This window comes from Canis lupus, chromosome X (genome assembly GCF_003254725.2).
Source record: "Canis lupus dingo isolate Sandy chromosome X, ASM325472v2, whole genome shotgun sequence".
NCBI lineage: Eukaryota > Metazoa > Chordata > Mammalia > Carnivora > Canidae > Canis > Canis lupus.
Window position 1 is genome coordinate 117,758,412 of NC_064281.1, and position 23,989 is coordinate 117,782,400.

A 23,989-nucleotide genomic window follows, 5' to 3' on the forward strand; every position below is an offset into this window, starting at 1 on the left:
TCAGTATGTCTAAGTCAGTTTAATCATGACCATTATCAGGGCTAAAACCTTTTGCAATAAAATTTTACTAAACTAAAATATTTAGTAGTGCTATATTTTTTGGCGTTTTGACACACTATTTCAGACCATCATTTACAATGAAAGTGATGTGATTATTGTCAAGAGTCACACGGAAGCTTCACATTTTTCATGACAATAGCATCAATTTATTACTCGTTTCCTGGAGGTGGGGTTGATGTGCTCCCCAAGAGTTCCAAGCAAAGACTGTATATGTCAGGTGTCCCTGAGGCTTAAAAAGAGCAGAGTGCCATTTGCAGGCTCTGTCTGGAGGATGCTACAATGCCCAGTGTAGTCAACTCAAAGGACAGAAACTAGTCAAGGCAATGACTTGCATTCTGGTCCACCAAAAACTAATCACAACAGCAACAGCACCACAAATACGTTACAAAACCACACGCGATCCCTTGTCTGCATTTTTCTCTTCTCTCCCATCCTCGGTGTCATGACATAAAACCTTAGATCAGCTGTGTCATTGTCAATGCAAATTCACACATCAACACCCCCCCCAACTCCATCAGGGTTTCTCAACCTAATAATTCTCCACTTTGGGGGAGGCTGTCCTGTGTGCCTTGTGGGGTGCTCAGCAGCATCTCTGGCCTCTGCTGACTGGTCCCTCGTGCCAAGGACCCCAAATATCTCTAGACGTTGCCAAATGTGCCCTGGGCGAGGGGTGCAAAATTGCCCCAGGATTAAACCCCCCTCCTTTATATGAGGGAGAAAAGAGGCAATATTGTGTTGATGTGTCGCCTTCCTGTTTCAGTTTGAGAAATTTGGCAAAGCCGTGAATTATGCCGATGCAGCCCTGTCCTTCACCGAATGTGGCAATGCGATGGAACGTGACCCCCTGGAAGCCAAGTCTCCGTATACCATGTACTCCGAGACCGTGGAGCTCCTCAGGTTAATGGCCTTTCTGCTGCCATCTTCCCAAGCTCATTTCAGTCATAATTAGAAGCTGCTATGTTTTTTAAAAATATCATTTCCTCCTCCTAATGGTTTGTCCTCCGCATCTTCTTCTTGGAAGTCATCATAATTAGTTCTTGCCATTTTATTAATGTCATGGAACATTTATAATTGATGGACACTGCTTTTATAAATTATCCCCTTCAGAGGTTATAATGTGAGTGTGATCATTTGCAATATTCATAAAATTAAAATGGAAACGTAGCGGGTGGAAGTAAAGTATAATAATTTCACCATTTGGCATCGACACGTGTCTTTGCAAAGCTCACTTCTATAATTTGAGAAAGGTGGCGCTAGCAGGGTTTTTGTTATAAATCCCTGTTTTCTCAGAATTTCTGCCAGGGTTATTAAAAAGGGGGGGGGGGGCGTTGTTCCCACACAGAGTTGGCGTTGAGGGCCGCAGGTGTGCGGTGAACTTCCTGCGCGTCTGTAATTTCAGGGAAACAGACAAGGTGGTAGCAGGGGGAGGGGTAAGAATCAGAGATAGATGAGAACAGGAGCCAGTATATTAACCACACAGATTATCAGTCTCATTTGCATGTGAAATGAAATTTCCTGGCCTATCCTTGGTCTTGCTGGAGTAGAATTTGTGAGGAATCAGAAAAATTCCTGGAAGAAGGGAAAAGAGAAGAAACGCCCACAGTTGTGTATTTTCCAGTAACGTGCAGATATTTGTAAAATAATTTAATCCCGCTCTGAAGAGTGGAAAGGCATCATCACTTGCTGGATGGACTAAATAATTGCTTTTGTTGGAATGAGCGGTTCCTCACCTGATAGGTCCTTCTCTCCGGGTCATCACCTCCGGCTCCATTAGTTGCTATGCCAGGCCTGGTTTTTCCTATGTTGCCTGTGCCTGCATAAACTGTTACAAATCTGAGGTCCTTATAATTAAACCTTCAGACAAACATTGGACACATTTAGCAAGCATATTTTCCCAGCAAAGCATTCAAAAGAATGTGAACCATTATAAAGTGGGGGGGGGGTACTGTGCTTGCATAGAATCAGAAGATGAAGTTAAAGCCACAATAGTAAGGGGGGGGCGGGGCGGATTATGACAAAAGCAGCCTTACCTTGCCAGGCCAGATGGCCACCTTTGGCTTTCCTCTGTTGGGAGAAGCATGTAAAGCATCTCTCAGGCCTACTTTCTGTTCTGTGAAAGCCACCACCATCACCGTTCTGTAGCTTTTAAGGGGAAATTGATTTCTCAGTGTATTCAAGGCTGCCAGTGATTTGTAAAGATGCACAAGATGAAAATGCTGGCAAAAATTAAAAATCGTGGGGCAGCATTATTGAACAAACAGGGAGAAAAATCAGGGTCTTTATCCATCCAAAACTGAAAACTTTTTTTAAAGGCACTTTTTAAATTAATAAGAAAACATAAAAATGCTAATACCTAGTGTTCATATACACACACGTGCGCACATGCGCGCACTAAATTATGGTGACCTAGGCCTCTCCTTTGCTGGTGGTGGAAATGGAAATTGATCGTTGTAAATTGAGGGCAATTTGGCATTGTGGAGGAAAACCTTTACAAATGAGCATTCATATCTTTTCAGCCAGTAATTCAACTTCTGGAAATGTGAATTTCCTCCACTGAAGAAAATAATTGTAAGAGTAGAGCGAGTTATCTGTATGGTGTTCAGTTTGGCATATATTATAGCACACAATTAGAAGCAAACCAAATAATCAATCACAGAAGAGTAAGTAATTACACTGTAGTACACTCAACAGAATTCTTTGCAGCCACTGAATTGCGGGCAAGGATGGAGCTTATGTAGCTGCAGAATTATAAACACACTACATTTCTGACCATGAAAAGCATGCTTCTGCCTGTGGCCCAAGCAGGAGGGGAAATGATTTCAATAGGGTGAAATTATGAGTGTTTCCCATCTCTCTGTATTTTTCTTTGTTCTTCATTTTCTTGTAGGAAAACACATGCTCTCTTAACGATAGAGAAGCTGAGCACCATATTTTGTTTCTGGTAAAAATGCAGTGTGAGTCTTTGAGTAATATTTATTCCCAATAGAAAATACTTCTGTTTTCATAATTATTTACAGTGGAGAATGTACAGACGTTCACTTTAGAGTCAATATTTTGCAACTTTACCTTGAGTTAATTGTAGATTCCTGTGCAGTTGTAAGAAATGATCTGGAAAGTTCCTGTGGCCCCACACCTGGTTTCCCCCAACACTATCACAAATAGGACAGTGACATTGATAAAAATCAGTGGACTTTATTCAGAGTTTTACATGCACTCCTTTGTGTGCCCTCCCTCTATATGTACATTTCTTTGCATTTTCTGTAAAGCGTATATGGGTATAACTTTTTTTTAGAGAAATTTCAGTTGGGAAATAAAATGGGCTAAAGCAACTAGGTCTTCTGGTCCATGGAAGCAACTGAAGTTTCGCCATCCACTCACTTCAAAAGTGGTTGCAATTAGAGGGTGACTATAACATGAACATAGTTTTTAGTAGCATAATATTGTGTTGGAGAGATTTTTATTTCTCTCTTTTTCTCTCTGACAGTATGCTGGCCACAGAGAGCCCAGTTTTCTTCCTTCTAGTAATTATAGTGGCTCTGAGCCTTGGGAATCTGCAATAGAAATGTATTGTGCAAACAAGTGGGGCATCACAATGACTTGACATTTCTGCGATCCAACTCAAAGGCAGTTTGATTTATTACATAATAAAAATCCGTTTGCTTAATATGGCAACAACAGCAGAAGGGACCCACATCAAGTGTGCAAGTCCTTTTATTGGAAAACGTTCCCTTAACAGAAGTGGAGCCATAAGCAGGAGAAGGAGTGCCGAGTCTTGGGGGGAAGTCCCAGGGTCCCGGTGTTCTGGGGAGGCTGTTGAAAACAGGGAGTCCATGGTGCAGGCTCACCATCACCTTCTCGTAAATGAGAACTAGCCCAGGCTGCCTGCACACTTCCAACTTCCTTCTGCAACACTGAACTAACTCCATTACTTATTCCTCCACAGGCACCTGTGAAATTGCATTAAAGCTCAGACAATGATTTTATGCAATGAATTGATTTTCAAGAGTCTAAATGCCCAGAATGGGATGTGCTCAGCTAGAAGAAAAAAAAATGAGAACTGCTCCACCTTTGATCACCCCAGTGTGGAACAGTAACAATTAAAGAGAATGGAAAGACAAAATATACAAGCACCATAAATTAAGGGTGCTTAGACCTTCAAATGCTGTGAAATCGACCTTCCTTAAAAAAAAAAAAAAAAAACACTTTCGCTAGGAATATATTCAAAACCTGAGCCATTAGAAAGGGACCTTTTTAACTATGTGATTGTGGGCTCCCTGTGCCCATGTCAGTCGTAGTCATATATTATTTATCTCGTCTGTCATAAACTCAACAGAGACTGACATCTGTGGCCACTTGTCATTGCAAACCAGTCATGCCGCTGTGATGCTAGAGTGGTCCTAGAGGACAGCCTTTTGCCAACGTGTTTTTTCCATTCTTTTTTTTTTAAGTTTTTATCTAAATTCCAGTGCTTAAATAAATAAATAAATAAATAAATAAATAAATATAAATTCCAGTGATCACTGGATGTTATACTATATGTTGGCAAATTGAATCTAAACTTAAAAAAAAAAAAAAAAAACAGAAAAAAATTAAATTCCAGTTAGTTAACATAGAGACGGTGTTCTATTAGTTTTAGGTGTGCGGTATGGTATAGTGACTCAACGCTTCCATGCATCACGAGTGCCCTCCTTCATCCTCATCACCTGTGTCCCCCGCACCCCCTACCCCCACCCTGCTGGTCACCATCAGTTTGTTCTCTATAGTTAAGAGTCTGTTTCTTAATTTGTCTCTCTTTTTCTCCTCCCTTTGCGCACTTGTTTTGTTTCTGAGATTCCACGTATGAGTGAGATCATGTGATATTCGCCTTCCTCAGACCGACTTCACTTAGCATGATGCCCTCCAGGTCCCCCCGTGTCGTGGTGAACAGCAAGCTTTCATTCTCTGTTATGCTTTTGCCACACCAAACTAGCAGTAGTCCCACAGCCCCATCCTAGAATGTGGGCTCCAGATTCAGCTGACCTCTCCAGGACTAACTTCTGTGTGTCACTCTTGGGATCATCGCTGTGCACACATTTCCAGGAAAGCGTGCTCTTGGCCATGAGCCTGAGAGTGTCCTCCCTGCCCCCCACCCCAGAGCAAATGTGGCACTAAGGTATTCAGGCGATGGGAACACCCATGATTTCTGGACTTTTCTGAGGGGTCATAGAGATGGCACTTGAGCTTGTCCTTTCTCTTCCAAAGGTATGCTATGCGACTGAAGAACTTTGCGAGCCCCTTGGCTTCGGATGGGGACAAAAAGCTGGCAGTATTATGGTAAGTGTCAGGGAGGCTCTGAAGAAGCAGCTGAAATGTCACAGAAGGATTTGAAAACTCCAGATCGACTTAAGCTGCTTACCCCAGATCATTATTCTTGTTTTCCATTAAACTATTAAAGGATAACTAATGGATTTCTTCCCTCGCTGACTAAACGTTTACTCTCCTAATTTACGCCCTTATCAAGATGGGATTTTAATGCTCACCCCTTCTCTTTGAAAAATTCTTTTTTTTTACTTCTCCTCCATAACCGTAGGAGAGTAACCACAAACTGTGAATCAGCATTTTGCTGCCCGTGTGTAGCTTTCCTGAAGCCCCGGCATTAACATAATCCTCTCCTCCTCCCACAGCTACAGATGTTTATCACTTCTCTACTTGCGGATGTTCAAGCTGAAGAAGGACCATGCTATGAAGTACTCCAGATCACTGATGGAATATTTTAAGGTAATCCTTATTTTGTATAAGTACCGGGTGAATAAAATCACTAATGAGACGTGGCAGGCATGTTATTAAATGTTAAGGTTGTTGTTGCCAGAGGCTTAACCTCCATCATTTGAGCCGGCCATGGCCCTCCTGCCTCGCCTCCAGGACTCAGCAGAGAGTTCAGGTGTGATTTGATTCCAGGATGAGAAGGTGCAGTGGTACAATCCCCTGATTATCTTCTAGACTGACCAAATGGCCCTTGGCATCTTCCTGGTTGCAGTCAAGGGAATGATGCCTTCTTCTCTGCTCTGTATGATGGACCCACCAGGAGACCCAGGGTGTGACTGTGGCTGTAGCCAGTCTTGTGTTAAGTGAGCGGCCAGCCCAGAAAGTTCTCAATAGTGGGAAAAGTCACTGTGGCCACCCTGGGCTCAGAGGGGATAGCCATTCCCGTAGAAGCCCTTTGGCCATGGGTAGTCTTGGAGCACAATGGTTGCACTTTAAAACAACTGATCAAGAAGAAGAATAGAATAGAATAGAATAGAATAGAATAGAATAGAATAGAACAACTAATGACTCTCATTACCAAAATAAACAAGCATACAAACAAGAAGCAAATAAATAAATCCGTGGTCTAGGGAGCTGGAGATTTTAATTTGCAAGCAAAAAAAAGGAAGAAAGGAAGAGAAAGAAAAAGAAAGAAAGAAAAGAAAGAAAGAAAGAAAGAAAGAAAAGAAAAGAAAAGAAGAAAAGAAAAAAAAGAAAAAAGAAAAGAAAAGAATAAAGAAAGGTAGTTAAACTGCAAAAAGAATGCCATTATTTGGGAATGAGCCCAGATAAAAACCACAAGCCACTCAAGTGTCACCGGCTTGATGGTCTCTGAAGCTTCGGCTTCAGTTGCCCCCCAGAACTGGCTCTGATTTAGATTTGAGAAGGCTCAAGGCTCCTGTTAGGTCTTGAAGGAAAAGCTGGTTATATGATGATGATGATGATGATGATGATGATGATGATGATGATTGATGATTTTCTGCCAAGTTCATGAGACTGCTTGGCTAAATTACACTAAAGCAGTTGTCTGAAATGAATCAAACCATCACCAGAATCCCGTGAGTGGCAGTATGTAGCCGTATGAGGACACTGCCTCAGTTGGGAAAAAGCAAGTTGCAAGTTCACCAGCTATTATGCAGTGTGGCCATGATGCCATAAAGCTGGTGCTCATGTAGGTGAATGCATCAAAGATAACAGATGCCCAGCCCTTTCTATGTCTCTGGTCTCCACTCTGCTGTAGAAAGGCGGTTCTCGAACCTGAGTGGGCATCTGGATCCCCTGGAGTGCTCGGGGAACCAGAGTCCTGGGTCTCATCCCCCGTGTCTGACCCTGGAGGTCTGGGACAGGGTCTGAGCACTAGTGCATGTAACGAGTCTCCAGGTGATGCTTATGCTGCTCATCTTGTGGTTATGCTTTGAGAGCCACAGCTCTAGTATCTGTCCTCTTTGGCTTGTTCTTTGTGGCCAAAATACTGAACAGATGTTAAATAAGCCACTTTCCTGGCAGCATGTTGAGCTTCTTTTAGATTAAAAACTGGAGTTTGCAGAACACACCTTAGGGGTGAGTCTCTATGCTCCAGCGAAGTGTCGCATGTTCACTGGGCTCCTGAAAATGCCTGACTCTCCCTAGCACCCCATTTGCAAAGGGGACTGAGCCAGAACCCAAGAGTCAGGGGAGGAGCATAACCTTGGTCTCTGGGCTGAAAAGGCCGGTCTGAGTTAGGCTCAGGGCCCCAGGGGTCCTGATCTTGTGCACTTGGGGTTCTGATCTGGTGATGTCACTATAATGAGCTAGACCACTGTCCTAATGTGGTGGTGCTGGGTGCTTCACAACTGTGTGCCTCTCCCCTCCACCACCACCACCTCCCCACCCCCCCGCCAATGCAGGAGGCCCATTTTTGAAACCAGCTCAGTTCCACCCAGAGGGACAAATAATACTTAGCAGTCCACGGCAGTGCAGTCCCGGACCAGTTGAATGGTTCATCAGGGACTTTGCATGTAAAGATAGCAAATCAAAGTGATGCATGACAAAACAAACCACAAAACACTGCTCAGTCCTGGCACATTCCTGGGATGTCAGAAATTACAGCCCACCTTGCATTCCCACGGAAAAAGTTTGCCACGGGAGCTAAAGGTGAAAAGCTTGCCAGTACTCTGAAGAGCTTGTTTTGCAGAATAAATTTCAGATGAGGATAATTAAGCCACTTCTTGGAGAACTGAGTCTGATTTCACTGGGCCTTTTAGTATATAAGATCTTTCATCAAGTGACTTGCATGGTCCTGATTGGAGCCCGCTAATTATCCTACCCAGCTATTTTCATCGAGTGTGCGTCGTGGTGTGCTGACGCGCACGTACATCCCAGCTCCGCTAACGGAACAGGAGGCATCCCGAAATGCTGCAATCAATATTAATGTACTCTAAATCACACTCCCATCTGTTTCTGAATTAATAAAACACAAAATAGATGTCCTTATTTCCCTCTCTCTCTCTCTCTTTTAGCAAAATGCTTCAAAAGTCGCTCAGATACCATCTCCCTGGGTAGGCAATGGAAAGTAAGTATCTTATGAAAATTGCTTTTTCAGAAACTCAGTGATTGAATAGAGCCCAAATATTTTGTATTGACAACTCAGGAGCGAAGGTCAAGTCTGAGACTAGGGTAATTTGTGTGCACACAAAATTCTGCTCAGGTTTCAGCTGATGGCAAGACAGAAAAGTTTAACATGATGTGATTCCAAATTTGTTTAACTATTTGATCTTTAAGCCAAATTATTGCCATAAAAATATCTGTTAATGAGATGGCAAGCACCATGCTATTTTGAGGGAGGCAGGGTAAAGTTAACTCCACGGCAGTGATTTTTCAATGATTCACTCAGTAATGAAAGACCAATGAAATATTCATTGATACATAGTAAGTGCCGTTTAATAAAACCAAAGGCATAATAGTGTTGAGAATGTGAAGGCACTTAGTCAGCCAATTATCTGAGCCTTCATGGTGATTCTTATATTAATACTAAAACACCCTGACCTAAAATACATAAAAGCATCCACTATCCTGCTGATCTAAGGCTCGATGGACTCCCCCACTCCCTCGGCCATAGTGGGAGCAGTGTGTGCCTGGGTCACGGGGTGTCCCTGCTGTGGGGTGCGAGTCCACCCATCCGGAGACTGTCCTGAGCTCCCTGGGGGGCTGAGGGATGGAGCTTAGGACCCCTCTCCCACACTAGGCGTGTTTCTCTGGCTCTAAAAGGAAAGGGCCAGACTCAGTGGCATCAGAGGCCCCAGTGAAGAGATGTTCCTGTAGAGGAAGATTTAGAATCCCAATTCTATGCCGTGAACTGGCTCTGTGCTTGCCAGTCTTGAGCATCAGAGTTCCCTCCACTTCCAGTGCCTTCCTCCCCACCCCAGGCCTACTTGCCACCACCAATGGGAAGGAAAACTCATCCTGGCTGTGGACCCAGACTCGGGCAAAGAGCTACTTTTTCCATTTCTCATCATTTCAAAATTCTTGTGTCTCTGATCCATACACTTTCTTCCAGAGAAGACTAGTCCCATTTGCCACTCTATAAATATCTACAAAGTATCCTCCCAAAGCAGTGGGACTTGAACCCTACTTCAAGCTCATAAAAACATTCCGAGTGAGGGAACAGACCCATTAAAAACTCTGCATTAACTCAATCACTGTATTGAAAGGAAGTACCATTTAAATTGTTGATTCTTACTTTTATATTGACGAACAAAAGCAGAAAGAATGCTTCTCTCTGGAAGTTGAGAAAATAAAAATAACCATTAAAAGGCCCAGAGAAAGCTATTTTCTCTGAGCTCAGACTTGAGCAAGGGCAAGTTCAGGTAAGTAGCCATTAAAGGATTTCTGGGAAATGTTTTTTCTTTTATTTCTGAAATGAAAGAACTCCAACACATCCTAAGCTTGTGAAGTCACATTAAAAGCATCCAGAAAGGATGTTTTTGACAGCTTCTGTGTGAAGAGAGCACATTCCCTTTGGTAGGCCAGAGAGGTTTTATATGAGGCAACTCCAAATGATCACCCAGGAGTTACCTCCCATTCATTCAGCAGATGCTTCAGGTGCATTTCTATATGAGGGGCTGGGGGTTCAGCTGAATTTGATGGGATCCCTGTACTCTGGAAGCTCACAGTCCAGTGGAGGGAGGTGGCAGATGGGAACAAAGTTCCATGGAAGCCAAAGAGAAAACGAGCTTAGGCCTCCATGGATGGTCAGGGAGGGTTTCCTCCATGTGAGCAAGACCATAGCCTGCCTTTCCCAGCACCCCACAGTAGCTGGCACCACACAGGGCCTCACAGGTACCTTCTAGAAGCAGCAACCCTGACCATGAGGGCTGGGAGAGAACATTGCAAAGGAGCAATTGGAAGAAGAAGAAAAATCTTAGTACCGAGCAGGGATTGGCAAACTTTTTCTGTGGCTTAGAGGCTGAGCACCATGCTTGGTACATGGTAACTTTACCATTGGAGCTGGAAAGCATACCCTCTCGCACCCCTAGAACTCCCACAGTTCATGGTGTGTACTTTGCCTTGGGCACTTACCCTAGATTGTCAGAAATTCATGGATCTGCTCTCCTACTAGACTGTTCGCCCTTCCCAATAAGGGGCTATCCAGTCTTTCCTTTGCCACCTATTTACTGAGTGTGTACTATGGGTGAGACACTCCGCCAGACACTTAATAGACACACCCTCCCATCTTTGCATTATACATTGTTCGCCTACCCTCTCCAGAGCATCTTCTATGTAGTGGATACTAAATAATGACAGAGAGATGGTTGGAAGACAGTTCATTCATTTATTTAACTAGCATTGTGCACAAGGCACCGTTCTAGATGTTGGGTATAGACATAAAAATCCCTGCCCTCCTTGAGTTTAGTGCAGGTCACATTCTTTTGGAGAAGCACAGCAACAACAACAACAAATATATATATGTGGTTTGCTAAATGGTGGTAAATGTCATAGAGCAAATGGTTACTGAGAAGGAGGATAGGAAGCTCGGCTGTGGGATGGGATTGGGGAACAGGACACCTGCCTTGATTAGGGATGTTAGAGAAGGATGGGGGAGAGCAGTCCATGTAGACACCTGAGGGCAGTACATCCCAAGCAGAGGGACAGCGATCACCTTCCAGAGTGGCCTGTGCCAAATGAGTCCCAGGAACAGCAAGGGGGCGAGTGTGGCTGAGAGGCAGATTGGACAGGCCTGCTAATGGTGAAAGCAGTGGGAAGTGTGTGCCTGTGTGCACACCCTCATCTGCGTGTGCCATGGAGGTGTGAAGAGAAAGACAAGATCAGCAAGTAGACCCTTAGAATGAGAACAGGACAAGGAACCCCAAGCAGTGCAGTGAGCCCAGTGGGAGTTGGAGGCCCCCCACAATGAACAGGGCATCACTCCTTCATAGCCAGAATCACAGCTCCATAGGCAGCTTTGGATTCTTTCCGCAGTGCAATGTGGCCTACAGATAGGCTCATGGGGAGCACACTCCCAGAGCCTTGTGCAAGATCGGCCACGATCAACAGCAAACCCATGACCTAGCTCCCCTTGCCCGAGCTCCCCTTGCCTCCACTACTGACCATGTACAACAAAATAGGCAGTAAGAGGCAAAGAAAGCCCCTCAACTGGCACTCTGATGTTACCAACCAAAAAGGTCATTTGGAGATGTAGAAAGGAAACAGAGGTGATGCGTTTCCCCATGGAACTTCTGGACATGCCCAGAAATCACTCAGTCCAACCTTGGCTTCCAGTCAGGGGAAGGCTTGGCAAGGGGAAGGGACACACCCAGGAGCACAGAGTAGTTTAGTGCAGGGCTGGGCTTAGAATACAGGGCTGCCGGGATTTCAGTGTGTACTTTGTTCCAAGCATGACACAGTTCCCCTTTCAGCATTGGAGATACCCACCAGCTCTGTGATTTTTGTCTAGCAATTACTAATGAGGGCATACTCTTCTTTTGCCCGAGGCTGGCCTCTAAGAGTTAATGAGCACTGCTCGGAGAAAAGAAAATAGCATTTGCAACCAGTCACAACAAAGAAATTTGGCATTCACTGTCTGCTTTTTTTGTTTTTTGGGGGTGGCTTTTTTTAATTAAATTAATTTGATTCTATTCTATTCTATTCTATTCTATTCTATTCTATTCTATTCTATTCTATTATTTTAGGTCATTAGTTAACCCTTCTGTGTTAGGCTCCTGAGCTTGAACATCTCTCTCCCCACCCCACCTCTGCCTTGAGAATAAATCTTTTTTTTTTTTGAGAATAAATCTTTCTATCAAGAAGTGCCAGAAAGCCTCAGAAATTATACACAGAGCAGGAACACCTTCACACCCTCTCACAGACCAGTGCAGAGCCAAGTGTGAGGATCTACTTTCCCCCTCATACTACAACATACCAGAAGACATACTGTTTCTGGAGATGAACCAAAGCTCTCACATGGCCTGGCACAGCCTGCATGAGTATTTTAGTCCATTGTGATTGCCACTGCCCCCAGATCCTATGTGCATGGGGCCTGACAGGGTGCACACCCGTGGTGTGAGCATGGATTGGCTCTGAGGAAAACAGCCAACCTGGAAATCTAGAGTTGCCAGCAGCCATGGCTGGGAACAGTGAGGTAGGGGTTGCGGGGGGAGAGGTTGCCTCAATGATCTGCTGGGTATGTTTGGAAGAATAAGGAGTCCCAAACACAGCTTTCTCTGTTTCTTCTACTCTCTCAGAATGTTCTGTCCTAATAAAGTGGTGGTGCATTTGGGCACCATGAGGTAGTCATTCAAAGTCTCCCTGAAGGAGGATAGGAAGGCTGGGGGTGTGCAGAGGCCTTGCTCATGTGCACAGAAAGTCACCCAGGCCCTCCCTGCTATGTGCAGACTGCAGAAGACTCTTTGTTGCCGACGTCAATTTAATTAAAGAATTTAACTAAAAAATATATCCGAACATTGGTTCCACCCAAAGTAGGAACCGCAAAGGCTTCCTTTCATAAACAGGGTGCAGGTGAATGGTCAGCAATTAAGAAGGCATCTCTGTAGCATGTCTTAGAGAATCTCAAAGAGACAATCAGAATTTTACTTTTTCCAGCTTCCTTAATCCTGCTTCTTGGGAGGCTTTCAAGAACTGCACTTTGTTTATTATGGTGACTGGATTTAGAGCAAATTGTCATTGCAGTTTCCGCAAAACACTTTGATAATAGCCCACTATTGCACATCAAGTCTTTCCTAACTGCCAGTAGCCATTCTGGCAGCAGGTAGAGAACTCATCATAGCTCTGAGCTGTTTCTTTCTCTGAAGCATCACAACGCTCGTTATGTGTATTCAAAATCAGAGCTACGTTTGCAGATAGAATTAATGCCAGAGAAAGATTCACCCGGCTCCCTCTGGTACCTTAAAACAAACGGAGCAGTCCTCACGGAGTCACCAGGGCTTGTCAGAGGCAGTGAGAGGTCAGCGTTCCACTGGGTTAGGAGAGGAGCACGGCTCATTCTGGAGCCCGGCCCTGTCACCCTGTGTGGCTTGGTCAGACAAAGCCAGAATGCGGTGACAACACATAAGCTCTTTCTACTCTGGGGCCTCAAGAGAAAACTGACGTGTTGGCAGAAGCTACAGGATGGCCTCTGAGAACAAGCCTCACCACACTTGGTCTCCATGTGTGGTCACCATGCGAAACCTCACATGGCAGTGATGTTGTCGTGAGGTCTCAGTGTGAGGACGGAGGCCTAGAAGGCCACTGTCATTCTTGGTGGCCAACCTAACCAGACCTGTGTCTTCCCCTTCCCCCAGGAACACGCCATCCCCAGTGTCTCTCAACAATGTCTCTCCCATCAACGCGATGGGCAGCTGTAACAACGGCCCAGTCACCATTCCCCAGCGCATCCACCACATGGCCGCCAGCCATGTCAACATCACCAGCAATGTGTTACGGGGCTACGAACACTGGGACATGGCCGACAAACTGACAAGAGAGAACAAAGGTATGCTCCCTGCTCCACCCTTGCTCATGGACCATGGCGGGCTCCCCCGTGCTTTGAAGCTCTTGAGGTTTGCGTGGTGGCTTTACCTTTCTGTCTCTGATTTCCAGGGTATAGATGAGGAGAGAGGAGTACATGTGTCCTCAGGGGGGACACAGTGACCAGTTTTTTTTGCTGAAGGAGTGAACAAGGCCTGGGATGGTTTTCTTGTTTTGTTTTGTTTTTCCCTCCTTCAGAGCTTCAACTCATCTGAGCTGCAATGGGTGGGAAAGTGACTGCTTCAGATTTTTACTGGGTGGTCAGGGGCAGCACTGATAAACAGAGGCAAAGGGGAAAAGAAGGATTTGCAAATTAATTAAGGTCCTCTTAGTCTTTGTTGTCAACTTGAATTCTTTTAGATTTTATTTTATTTTTTTGGAATGGTGGAGTTGAAGCAAAGTCTGGCCACTTTCATTACAGCTATCGGCTCTGGGGAGCACATGATAACATGGCTTGTGCTCAGAAGCAGAGGCCAAAGCTCCCCTGGTATTTTCTGCACACTGACAGCTGGGATGAAGGACCAGGGTCCTGCTTATGGTAGCACGTGGGGTTTGCTGCAGAACAAATGCAGGGAGGACCCCGCTTCACCAGAGAGTGAGTCAGTGGTCTTTGGCAACTCCCGCTGGACTCTGTGCCCTTGCTGTCACCTAGGTTCTCAGCGAAGCCTCACTGTCCTAATGAAGGTGGGACATGCAAATAGACTAAGCTCCTGCCCTGGCCCTTCGTGTGGCTTGGCTGATGCTGGCTCAGGAGTCACAGACAGTCAAGGTGGGGACAGATGTGGGACTTTCAGAATCAGGTAGCAAAGAGGTACCCAGCAGTCGAGAAGGGGGAAACTGTCTGGCCAGGAAGTGAGAGGCACTGGCATCCCATGGCCCGGGGTGCATGATGCAGTGCAGGCTGCACTGAGTCATGGGTGCGGGTGCTACTAGGTCCCCAGCAGTGACCGGGCTTTTCAGGAAGCGAGCTGGGGCTGCAGGACACCGACAGGCAAATGGCAGTTCTGTGGATTTGACCAAAACAGACTGCTTGTTCCCCCACCGGCCCTATCCTTCTCCCAGGCCCTAAAGTCCTCACAGCCCAGGCGGCTCCCCTTCCCTTCCTCCTCGGGGACTGAGGTTCTCTCCAGTGCCTGGTTATGGAAGGGCACACACTTCCCAGTAGTTTGCACTACTCCCCCTTACTCCTGTGGTGCTGAGTGTGTGGAGAAAACAGCCCCACTGAAGTAGGAAGTATGCAGATTTTGAAGCCTAATCATTTAAGTTAGAATCTTGCCTGGGTCGTGCAGTGCTGGGCAACCTCAGGCAAGTGACTTAAATCTCTGAGCCACTTCCTAGCTTCCTTTCTGTGATGGATATCCTAACATATAGAGCAGCTAGCATAAAATAGCAGGTATGAGGTACAAAGCCGACAAATATTCTCTCTTAATCCATATCATCATGTATCTATATAACTCCAGGATTCTGTGGCTATCAAAGCACATTCCATAATCTGAGACTTCGACCCACAGCCCAGTCATACACTGATGCTGACCCCTGGGACTATCTGCACGTCTTGCTTACATTGGTGACTGAGAAGAAATCGGGCAACAATTTCTACAGACCAGCCACTATACTATTTACCCGGTCATCTGTTGCCTCATTTGTCCCTGTTCTGTAGATAAGGAAACTGAGGCTCCATGAGGTTAATAAACTCACCCCTGACATCACAGCCCTTAACGCTGGAAGCAGGAATTGAGTCTAGAACTGTGTGATTCCAGAGTCTGAACTCTTAACCACTAGGCTACACTGCCCATCTAGAGAGCAAAATTTTTTATAATAAATTTATTTTTTATTGGTGTTAAATTTGCCAATATACAGAATAACACCCAGTGCTCATCCCGTCAAGTGCCCCCCTCAGTGCCCGTCACCCATTCACCCCCACCCCCCGCCCTCCTCCCCTTCCACCACCCCTAGTTCATTTCCCAGAGTTAGGAGTCTTTATGTTCTGTCTCCATTTCTGATATTTCCCACACACTTCTCCCTTCCCTTCTATTCCCTTTCACTATTATTTATATTCCCCAAATGAATGAGGACATACAATGTTTGTCCTTCTCCGATTGACTCACTTCACTCAGCATGATACCTTCCAGTTCCATCCACGTTTAAGCAAATGGTGGGTGTTTGTCATTTCTAATGGCTGAGTAATATTCCATTGTATACATAAACCACATCTTCTTTATCCATTCATCTTTCGATGGACACCGAGGCTCTTTCCACAGTTTGGCTATTGTGGACATTGCTGCTAGAAACATCGGGGTTCAGGTGTCCCGGCGTTTCACTGCATCTGTATCTTTGGGGTAAATCCCCAGCAGTGCAATTGCTCGGTCGTAGGGCAGGTCTATTTTTAACTCTTTGAGGAACCTCCACACAGTTTTCCAGAGTGGCTGCACCAGGTCACATTCCCACCAACAGTGTAAGAGGGTTCCCTTTTCTCCGCATCCTCTCCAACATGTGTTGTTTCCTGCCTTGTTAATGTTCCCCATTCTCACTGGTGTGAGGTGGGATCTCATTGTGGTTTTGATTTGTATTTCCCTGATGGCAAGTGATTTTCCCTGATGGCAAGTGATGAGAGCAAAATTAATAAGAGGTCCTCAGAGATCTTCAGTGAGCTCCTGCCCTCACTTACCTGATGATGGGCCGTTCTTAACTTCTCTACTTCTCTAAATCCAAAGACAATGGCCCAGATGGCCAGGCCCATCCAAAAGTTCTAGAATTGCAAGGGAAAGCAAAAGCATCTGAACACTTGCCTGGCTTGTCTGCCTCCACTCTTCTCCCCTGATTTTGTGTTGGTACCTGGGGGGCAGCTCAATATTTATGGATTTCTGTCATAATTGCATCCATTTTCAAAATCTGTTAAAGTAATTCCTTCTAAATTAACCACAGGACTTTCCAGGAGCCATGGGGTGGCTGTGCTGATATTCAAGGGAAATGGTGCTGATCTTGTCCTCTGCACAGTGTGCCAAGGGTCATTAGGTTCCCTGCCTAACAGTGACTCAAACCAGCTCTGCATACTGCATGGAGTCAGAGAGCTTTCTCCCATCTGTCCTGTCCACATGGTGATGGGGAACTGAGGAACTTCCCTTCTGACTGGTACTCTGCATCCCAATGGGGCCAACTGTGTACTTGCACTTCACCACCTACCCCAGTGGTGCAGTGTACCAACACCTCGAGGTGTGAGGTTGGCTAGCTTCCCCCGGTGGAAGGTTCCCACCCCACCCCACACCCGGCCACCCATGCAGCCACACATGGCTTCTGGCAGAGGATTCTAGTGCTCACATGGGCCAGTGGGGGTGATGCTGCCCCCCAGCCTTTGATCTAGAAGCCCTGTTTGCTGCCTCCCCAGCTGCTTACTCTAAGCCACTATCAAGATGGTGACTTGGGTATCTAGTTAGGAATGCCACAACGGGCTGGGTACAGAACACCCAGGGGATGTCCCGGCTCACATGCGGCTCACGTTCATTTGGCAATGACTAGGTCCTCTAACATTCCCCCTTCATATTGCATTACATAAAAAGGCATTTCAAAAAAAAAGAAAAAAAAAAGAAGGCATTTCGGATGCCAAAAATAATTTACTCCTTTATCAGCAGAAATTACTTTTATTGCATAGTGCGGGTTTAAGAGTATCACATAATCAAATGAAGTTGATACCTAGAGAGGGAGCCCATATGTTATACATAACGTGAAGAATCGATGCATTGTTTAACGAAATACCATCCGCTGGTCAATCAAGCGCATGTAGCCCCTGCATGGAAATCGCCTTCCAGGAAGGTGGGAGAGCATCCCAACCACTTGAAGGTAGACCCACCCCCCACTCCAGATTCCCACCCCCGGCCAAAACAGGCCTGGCGTCTTCACAGTTGGGACTGCTTCTCCTGTCTAGAGCTGACAAAGAGCCCTCTCATAACCAAGATCAACGCTGTGGCAGACAAATGCATTCAGACATGGAAAGGGGGCACCTAGGTGTTTTTCTAGACATCAGATAGACTTCATGTATCTCCCACCCCACTCCAAAGCAGGTGATGTAAAACTCCAGCCCCAGTGGCTGGCAATGTGGCCTCAGCACTACCCCTTCTCCAAATCAGCTGGAGGGGGATCAGCAAGGGAGCCTTACCATCTTCAAGGCAAGGAGGGTGTTAGCGACAGATATTTGCAGGTCATTGCCCTTCCCTAAAGGAATTGGTAATAAGACTTACCGAATCAGACTTACTGAATGCCTTCTAGACGTTTATTCAGCATTAGATGCTGATGGCTATAATTGCTGTCCAGGTTCACTGGCTATGTCTGCATCGTGCCAAGAAAAATCACTAAACTCAGTTCATTTAGAGAAAGGGAAAAGCGAATACTTTCAATTCAGTAACACATATGATGGCAAACAGCTCGATATCCTATTGACCGTGGCCCCCTACCATTTTGGGTATATGGGCCTCTTTCTAAATATAAATTTGTAATATCTAAAAATTCAAATTCTCTACATAATTTTAATATATATTCAAATATATTTTATTTTAATATGTAATTGATGTCTATCCTTTGACTTCTACAAATGTTATGTATCTTTATTATATGAACATATACAAATATATAAACAAATATGTTTTTATATATAATGTTGTGAGGTGTGTGCACACACACACCTCCACAGGATTATAATATACTTGTAGAATCCACTGAGAGAATATATAGTGATTTGAAAAATCTTGCTGTGAATCAACAAATTTAAACGAATTTGTGTTTTATTAATCACAATAACACAAACATTATTTATGCTGCAGAATTTTTGGAGCTACCTAAAGATTAAAATAATAGTGCCTCCTATACATAAGGAGCTTCAGTTCCTTATCACGTAGTCTATAATTTTTTGTTAAATGAATGAACGATGGAAACTTTTTCAGCATCCGCGTGGTTGTGTAGTTGTGCAAAGGCAACCTGAGTAACGCAGTACATATTTCTGTGATGATATTTAAAAGCCTGACCAAGGTCTGCTCTGATTTTCAGAATTCTTTGGTGATCTGGACACACTGATGGGGCCTCTGACCCAGCACAGCAGCATGACCAATCTCGTCCGCTACGTTCGCCAGGGACTGTGTTGGCTGCGCATCGACGCCCATTTATTGTAGTGGGTGTGCCCTGATCTCCAGCATTACCACCCATCACTCTACCTCTACCAGAGCACCAACGGTCACTGGTGGAACTCCACTCATTTGGGAAAGTTCTCTTTGATTATGTTTGTTTTTACGCTTCTTTTGATATCTGTGAAAAACAGAAGTCATTGTAAGTGGACACTACAACTTGAGAGCAGTATATGTTTTATTACTTAGTCATTTTTCAGTATTTTATATGCATTTCTCAGATCCCACCATCCTTTTGTGCTTGATACAATGACACAGTCCCTACAGTATTGTTTTAAGTTCATACTACCCAAAACAAAGAATGGGAAGTACTTGTGATGATAACAGGTTCCTGAGAAATGAAATGTCATATATATATATATATATATATATATATATATATATATATATATACAAAGGACCTACAAAGATTCAGATTTTCCATAACAGCCATTCCCCAAACTGTACTCTTATGTCCAGAAAAGAAAGTATTTCAGAATCCATTGTTAAGCTTTTGTGGTTCCCACAGACTCAGTCTTCAGGTGAGAATTTTCATTTTCAAAGCCCACTGGTTAGATGTTATAGCCACATCATAAAATCAAGAGTATTAAGAAAATAAACGGGCATAGCAATGCCACTCTTAAAACAAAACTATGGCGTACAACCAGAGGACTTGCTTGCTGGCATCCCTTCCCTGATGCCCTATTTTTAAAATTTATGAGATGTAGTGGCAACATTTATTTCCACAACTTTAAGGCATCAGCTGGCATTAGATATTTTTTGAACTCCCTGATCTGAAGCGTAAATCCTCACCTGGGATTCTCTTTGTGTAAAGCTCTCCTTTTGAGGGGCATCTGAGTGGGTGCACACCCTAGGAGCCAAAATTTGGCACCCCAGTCTTAGAGATGAGAGATAGGAGAGATCTGGAAATGTCCAAGGAACTCATACCTCTGCCTCTTTTGCAGTTGGTAGGCAGGTCCATTACTGGCAGGATATTTTTTATTCTGTTTTGCTCAAATCTCTGGAAACAAAAGTCATCACTACCTAGGAGTTAGAATATACAGTCTGCTTCCAGTTATAATCCACATCTTCTCATTCGCAGTGCTTCTCCTCCTCTTTTTTTGTCCTCTTCTTTCTCCTCCTCCTCTTTTCTCCTCTTCCTCCTCCTCCCCCTCCTCCTCCTCCTCCTCCTCCTTCTTCTTCTTCTTCTTCTTCTCCTTCTCCTTCTCCTTCTCCTCCTCCTCCTCCTTCCTCTTTCTTTGATTTTTCTTTTCCTTTGTTTGGGCTCAATAACTTTTGACTGAAATACTGAGATCACTGATTTTATTCAAGTCTATATTAGCATGAATCATTTCCATGAACATTCCAGAGAAAACTCCAAATTCTCTAAGTAGTGGCTAGCCCTTTAACAAAAAAAAAAAATGAGTCTTGGGGTAACGCTTCACCCCAGGGTGCTTTGAAAGACCCCTGAAGATCGGGAACAGCTCACCTAATTTGGAGACATTTCCACATCACTTATAACTATTCCCACCCCTTCTGATCCTCCACATTCATTTATGTCCCCAAACATCACAATGTAAATATCATCTTTGGTGTTCCATCTCACTGGAAGAATCCCCCACATGTAGTCAACACTATTCATACATTAGTTCTTTATAATTACCTGCTGGTATAGAATTCCACATCGCCTTTAATCTGTTGAGTTTATTGAATTCTGTTCATGAGTGATGACCAGATAAAACGATAGACATATGCACACGAAAGGTGCAAACTTGTATGATTTTTAAAGCAAGTCATGGAAGTCTGTGACAGGAACAGCAAGGGATCACCCTGCACTCTCGTTGTCAAGGTTAGCTACATCCCCAGTTGCAAAAGAGCCAGACTCAAGCTCCACTCTGGTCATCTTTGAGTTCAAGACCCTTTGTTTTATAATAAGGTTGTGGAAGTTGTACTCCAATGGCTGAGGCCATGTTGTCAGGTGACTGCTGGGAGCATCCCAGCAGCTGAGCCCAGCACTTTCTATGCTCCCAGTGTGGTTGAGCTTTACACGCGCAGTCTCCGCAACAACACACAGACACACACACACACACACACACACACACATGCAGACATGCACACAGACAAATGAAACCTGAGAGAATCTTCTCTGAGCCTCTTAAATGGGGAACATGATCACATGAAAGACTCTAAACACCCAAGGTGGGTGTCACACATAAAAGTTAAGCTGATGGTTTTGCAGGGATTCACGTTCTCTGTTAGGTTTCCGTGGCTTACCAGGTAGAATGCCTCTTACTATCTAATGAAGCCCGCTGGCTTGACTTGTAAATTCAATCTAAACTATGATCCTAGACCACCATGGATTTAGGGGTAGATTCCTCTTGGAATTCAGTCTCCAGAAACTAGACACTCAAATGCTAAGGGCAGTTTCCAAGAGAAACAAGCATCTTGCCTCTTGGATGAAAGACTTGTAGCTCTAGTTTCAGCGAGTCCTTTTATCTACTTTACATACAACGGGGAGGCAGCAGCAGATCCTGCTGCCCAATGTCACCTCTGGTGGCTGACCATACAGTGTGTGCCAAATCAGCAGCACGATGATCAAATCTGACAGTTGAGCCCAGGTTCACCACCTGACTATTCAGTAGACCCATTTGTAAAGCAGCTTAGAAACCAATTAAACATGGAGGATGAATGGCCTTCCCATCCCTGGAGATGAGACATCTTTTGGTTTCACAATTAAGGATTATTGCCATTTTCTGGGCACTGTATCCATCACACTGTGAATGGTGATGTGTGTCGTAGATGTGCGGCTATGTGAGGGATTGAGATATTTTGTGAAGTAAATCTCTTCAGTGTACCAGTTTGTGGGAGGGATATAGGACATGTGGATGGCAGTGAGAGATCCTGCCTCAAGACCTTGACGGAGACTTGGAGAGACACATCTCCATGAGCACGCGGAGGCAGGGGGATGGGCAGAGTAATGGGAAGCTCCACTTGAGCAAATACACAGAAGGATCTCGGCCCTGCAACGTGACCCAGATAGGGCCACCACTATGCCTTCCTTTGTCACCCAAGCTCCAACCACAGAGAGTTTGACAAGTTTGTGTTAGGATGTTGGCTTGGCTTTGTATTTTTACTTAACTTTGGATTTTTTTAGTGGTTTTGTCATATTACTGTCTGAGTTTGGTAGGTAGGATTAATTTGAAAAAAAAAAAAAGAGTATACTAGTGTGGTCCTTGGGGTAGAATTTAGCCGTAAGCATGTTGTTAGCCAGCCTGTAGACTGTTAATTACTTAATAATCTCATTGGGAAAATACTCGTAGTTTTATATTTGGATGACATCATTGGAAAAGCAGATTAGTTGCTGCTAACGTTTAAAAGACTTGAGGTTGACAGAAAAAGATTCACATCTTCAGTCAATAACCAAGTTGCTAAATTAGAAACCATTGGCTAAAGTGTGTTTTGTTGAGTTTCAAAATGGACGGATTTGCATGTGGACATCGCACCTCTAAATGCATTGGAAAGATACTTGCTCTAGCACATCTTTCCCAAAAGCTGTCTGATTCGGAGTTTGTTTTATTCAAATTTGCATCCTGGAGGTTGAAGTTGAAGTTGGAAAGTGTTTTTGAAGGCAGAATCAACTTAGCTGTGAGGGCTTCCCCCTCACATACTTCTCAACAGACATGAGAACATTCACCTGCATGAGTTGGCAGGTGGGAGAACCAAACTGGATCACTGGGTAGGACTACTCAGTGAGGCAATGAACTGCTCACTTAGAGAAGCATCACTATCCCCATTGAGAAACTGTGTGGCGAGACAGTGTAGCTACACAATATCAAACGAATGGGTCGATTCAGTGCCCCCAAATTCAATTCTGTGGGGGCAAAATATTGAGCCAGTTGTCACCGCTCGGTTACATGACTGGCAGACAAAACTCTTCGTCGTTATGGTTGTCGTTGTTGTTGTTGTTGTTGTTGTTGTTTGTCATTTCCACCCGCACAGCCTTATTCTCATAATTAAACCCTGATTCATTTTCTCTTTGGTGTTAGCAAACTCCAACAGCAGAGATGGCATCTGTGTATTGATAATTGGCATTTACCCTGGCAGGAGGCTAATTGGATAGGCTGGTCTCAGACGTGGATCCTACCATCTGATATTTTTCAGGGAAAGAAAAAGTAAATCCCTTTCCATTCTCCTCCTCGCAAATCTAGAAGCCCTCTTTACCAAGAGCATCACATTTCCTCTGTAATCCATCGACTCACAGAAAATTGCATCATGGGGAGGGCGGAGGGGGGTGGGGTGGGGGGTGGAGGGGAGGGCAGTCCTTCCAGGCCAGGCTGCAGTTCTTGCCCCTTTCTGCTTCTGACATGAGATGTTAATGAATCATTCATCAGGCTCACATGGGGTTAGGGGACACTGAACTGCTTTTCCGATCCATGATCAATCATCGTTCTTCTAAGAGATTGGAGCTTTGCTGTTTCATTAACTGTGCAGTGTAGACTAATGGTGTTTAATAAAAATCATTCAAAATTTCAAACTCTTTTGCCAGTGACCTCAATTTTGTTGGCTCTTTGATTCGTACTAGACTTTGAGGAGGGAAGGGGGAAGCAAAGGAAGCCTGCTACCAGGTGCCTGGCAGGATGCTGCAGGGGCAAACCCAGTGCCTGCCAGCACTTGCTGGTGAGTGGCAGCGTGCAGACCAGCTGGGGGGAATCTCCTGAGGGATGCCACAGTGGATGCTTTCAGCCGGGGATAGCTTGTTCCTACTGAGGGACTCGTTCTCCAAGCCTCTGCAGCAGGAAGCCAGCTGCCGTATCCGGAGCTTAATAAGAATTGTAAATGCTCTACCTATCTGGTTTTGGCCTGCCCCACTTGCATGGCTACCACATAGGAGAAGTATCTCTAAGAGTAGAGCCCAGGGGGCGACAGCAATAGCCAAATGCATCCCAGATGCTCCAGCCTTCTGGGCAGGAGGTGAAATCAGAGAAACCCCCGCC

The 23,989-nt window shown here is 44.7% G+C and overlaps 1 protein-coding gene across 6 annotated transcripts in view; it reads left to right on the top strand.

Annotated features, from left to right (window-relative positions):
- The window catches only part of AFF2 (ALF transcription elongation factor 2), a 473,257-nt gene extending 449,728 nt beyond the window's left edge, over positions 1-23,529 (top strand). For all 6 annotated transcript variants that reach the window (XM_025460809.3, XM_049107360.1, XM_049107359.1 and 3 more), the window contains 6 exons: positions 821-957; positions 5,302-5,373; positions 5,724-5,817; positions 8,343-8,395; positions 13,620-13,810; positions 18,883-23,529. In XM_025460809.3, coding sequence (XP_025316594.1) covers positions 821-957; positions 5,302-5,373; positions 5,724-5,817; positions 8,343-8,395; positions 13,620-13,810; positions 18,883-19,004 — 669 coding nt within the window. In that variant the 3' untranslated portion in view covers positions 19,005-23,529. The remainder of the gene's footprint in view (positions 1-820; positions 958-5,301; positions 5,374-5,723; positions 5,818-8,342; positions 8,396-13,619; positions 13,811-18,882) is intronic.
- Positions 23,530-23,989: the final 460 nt, after the last annotated feature.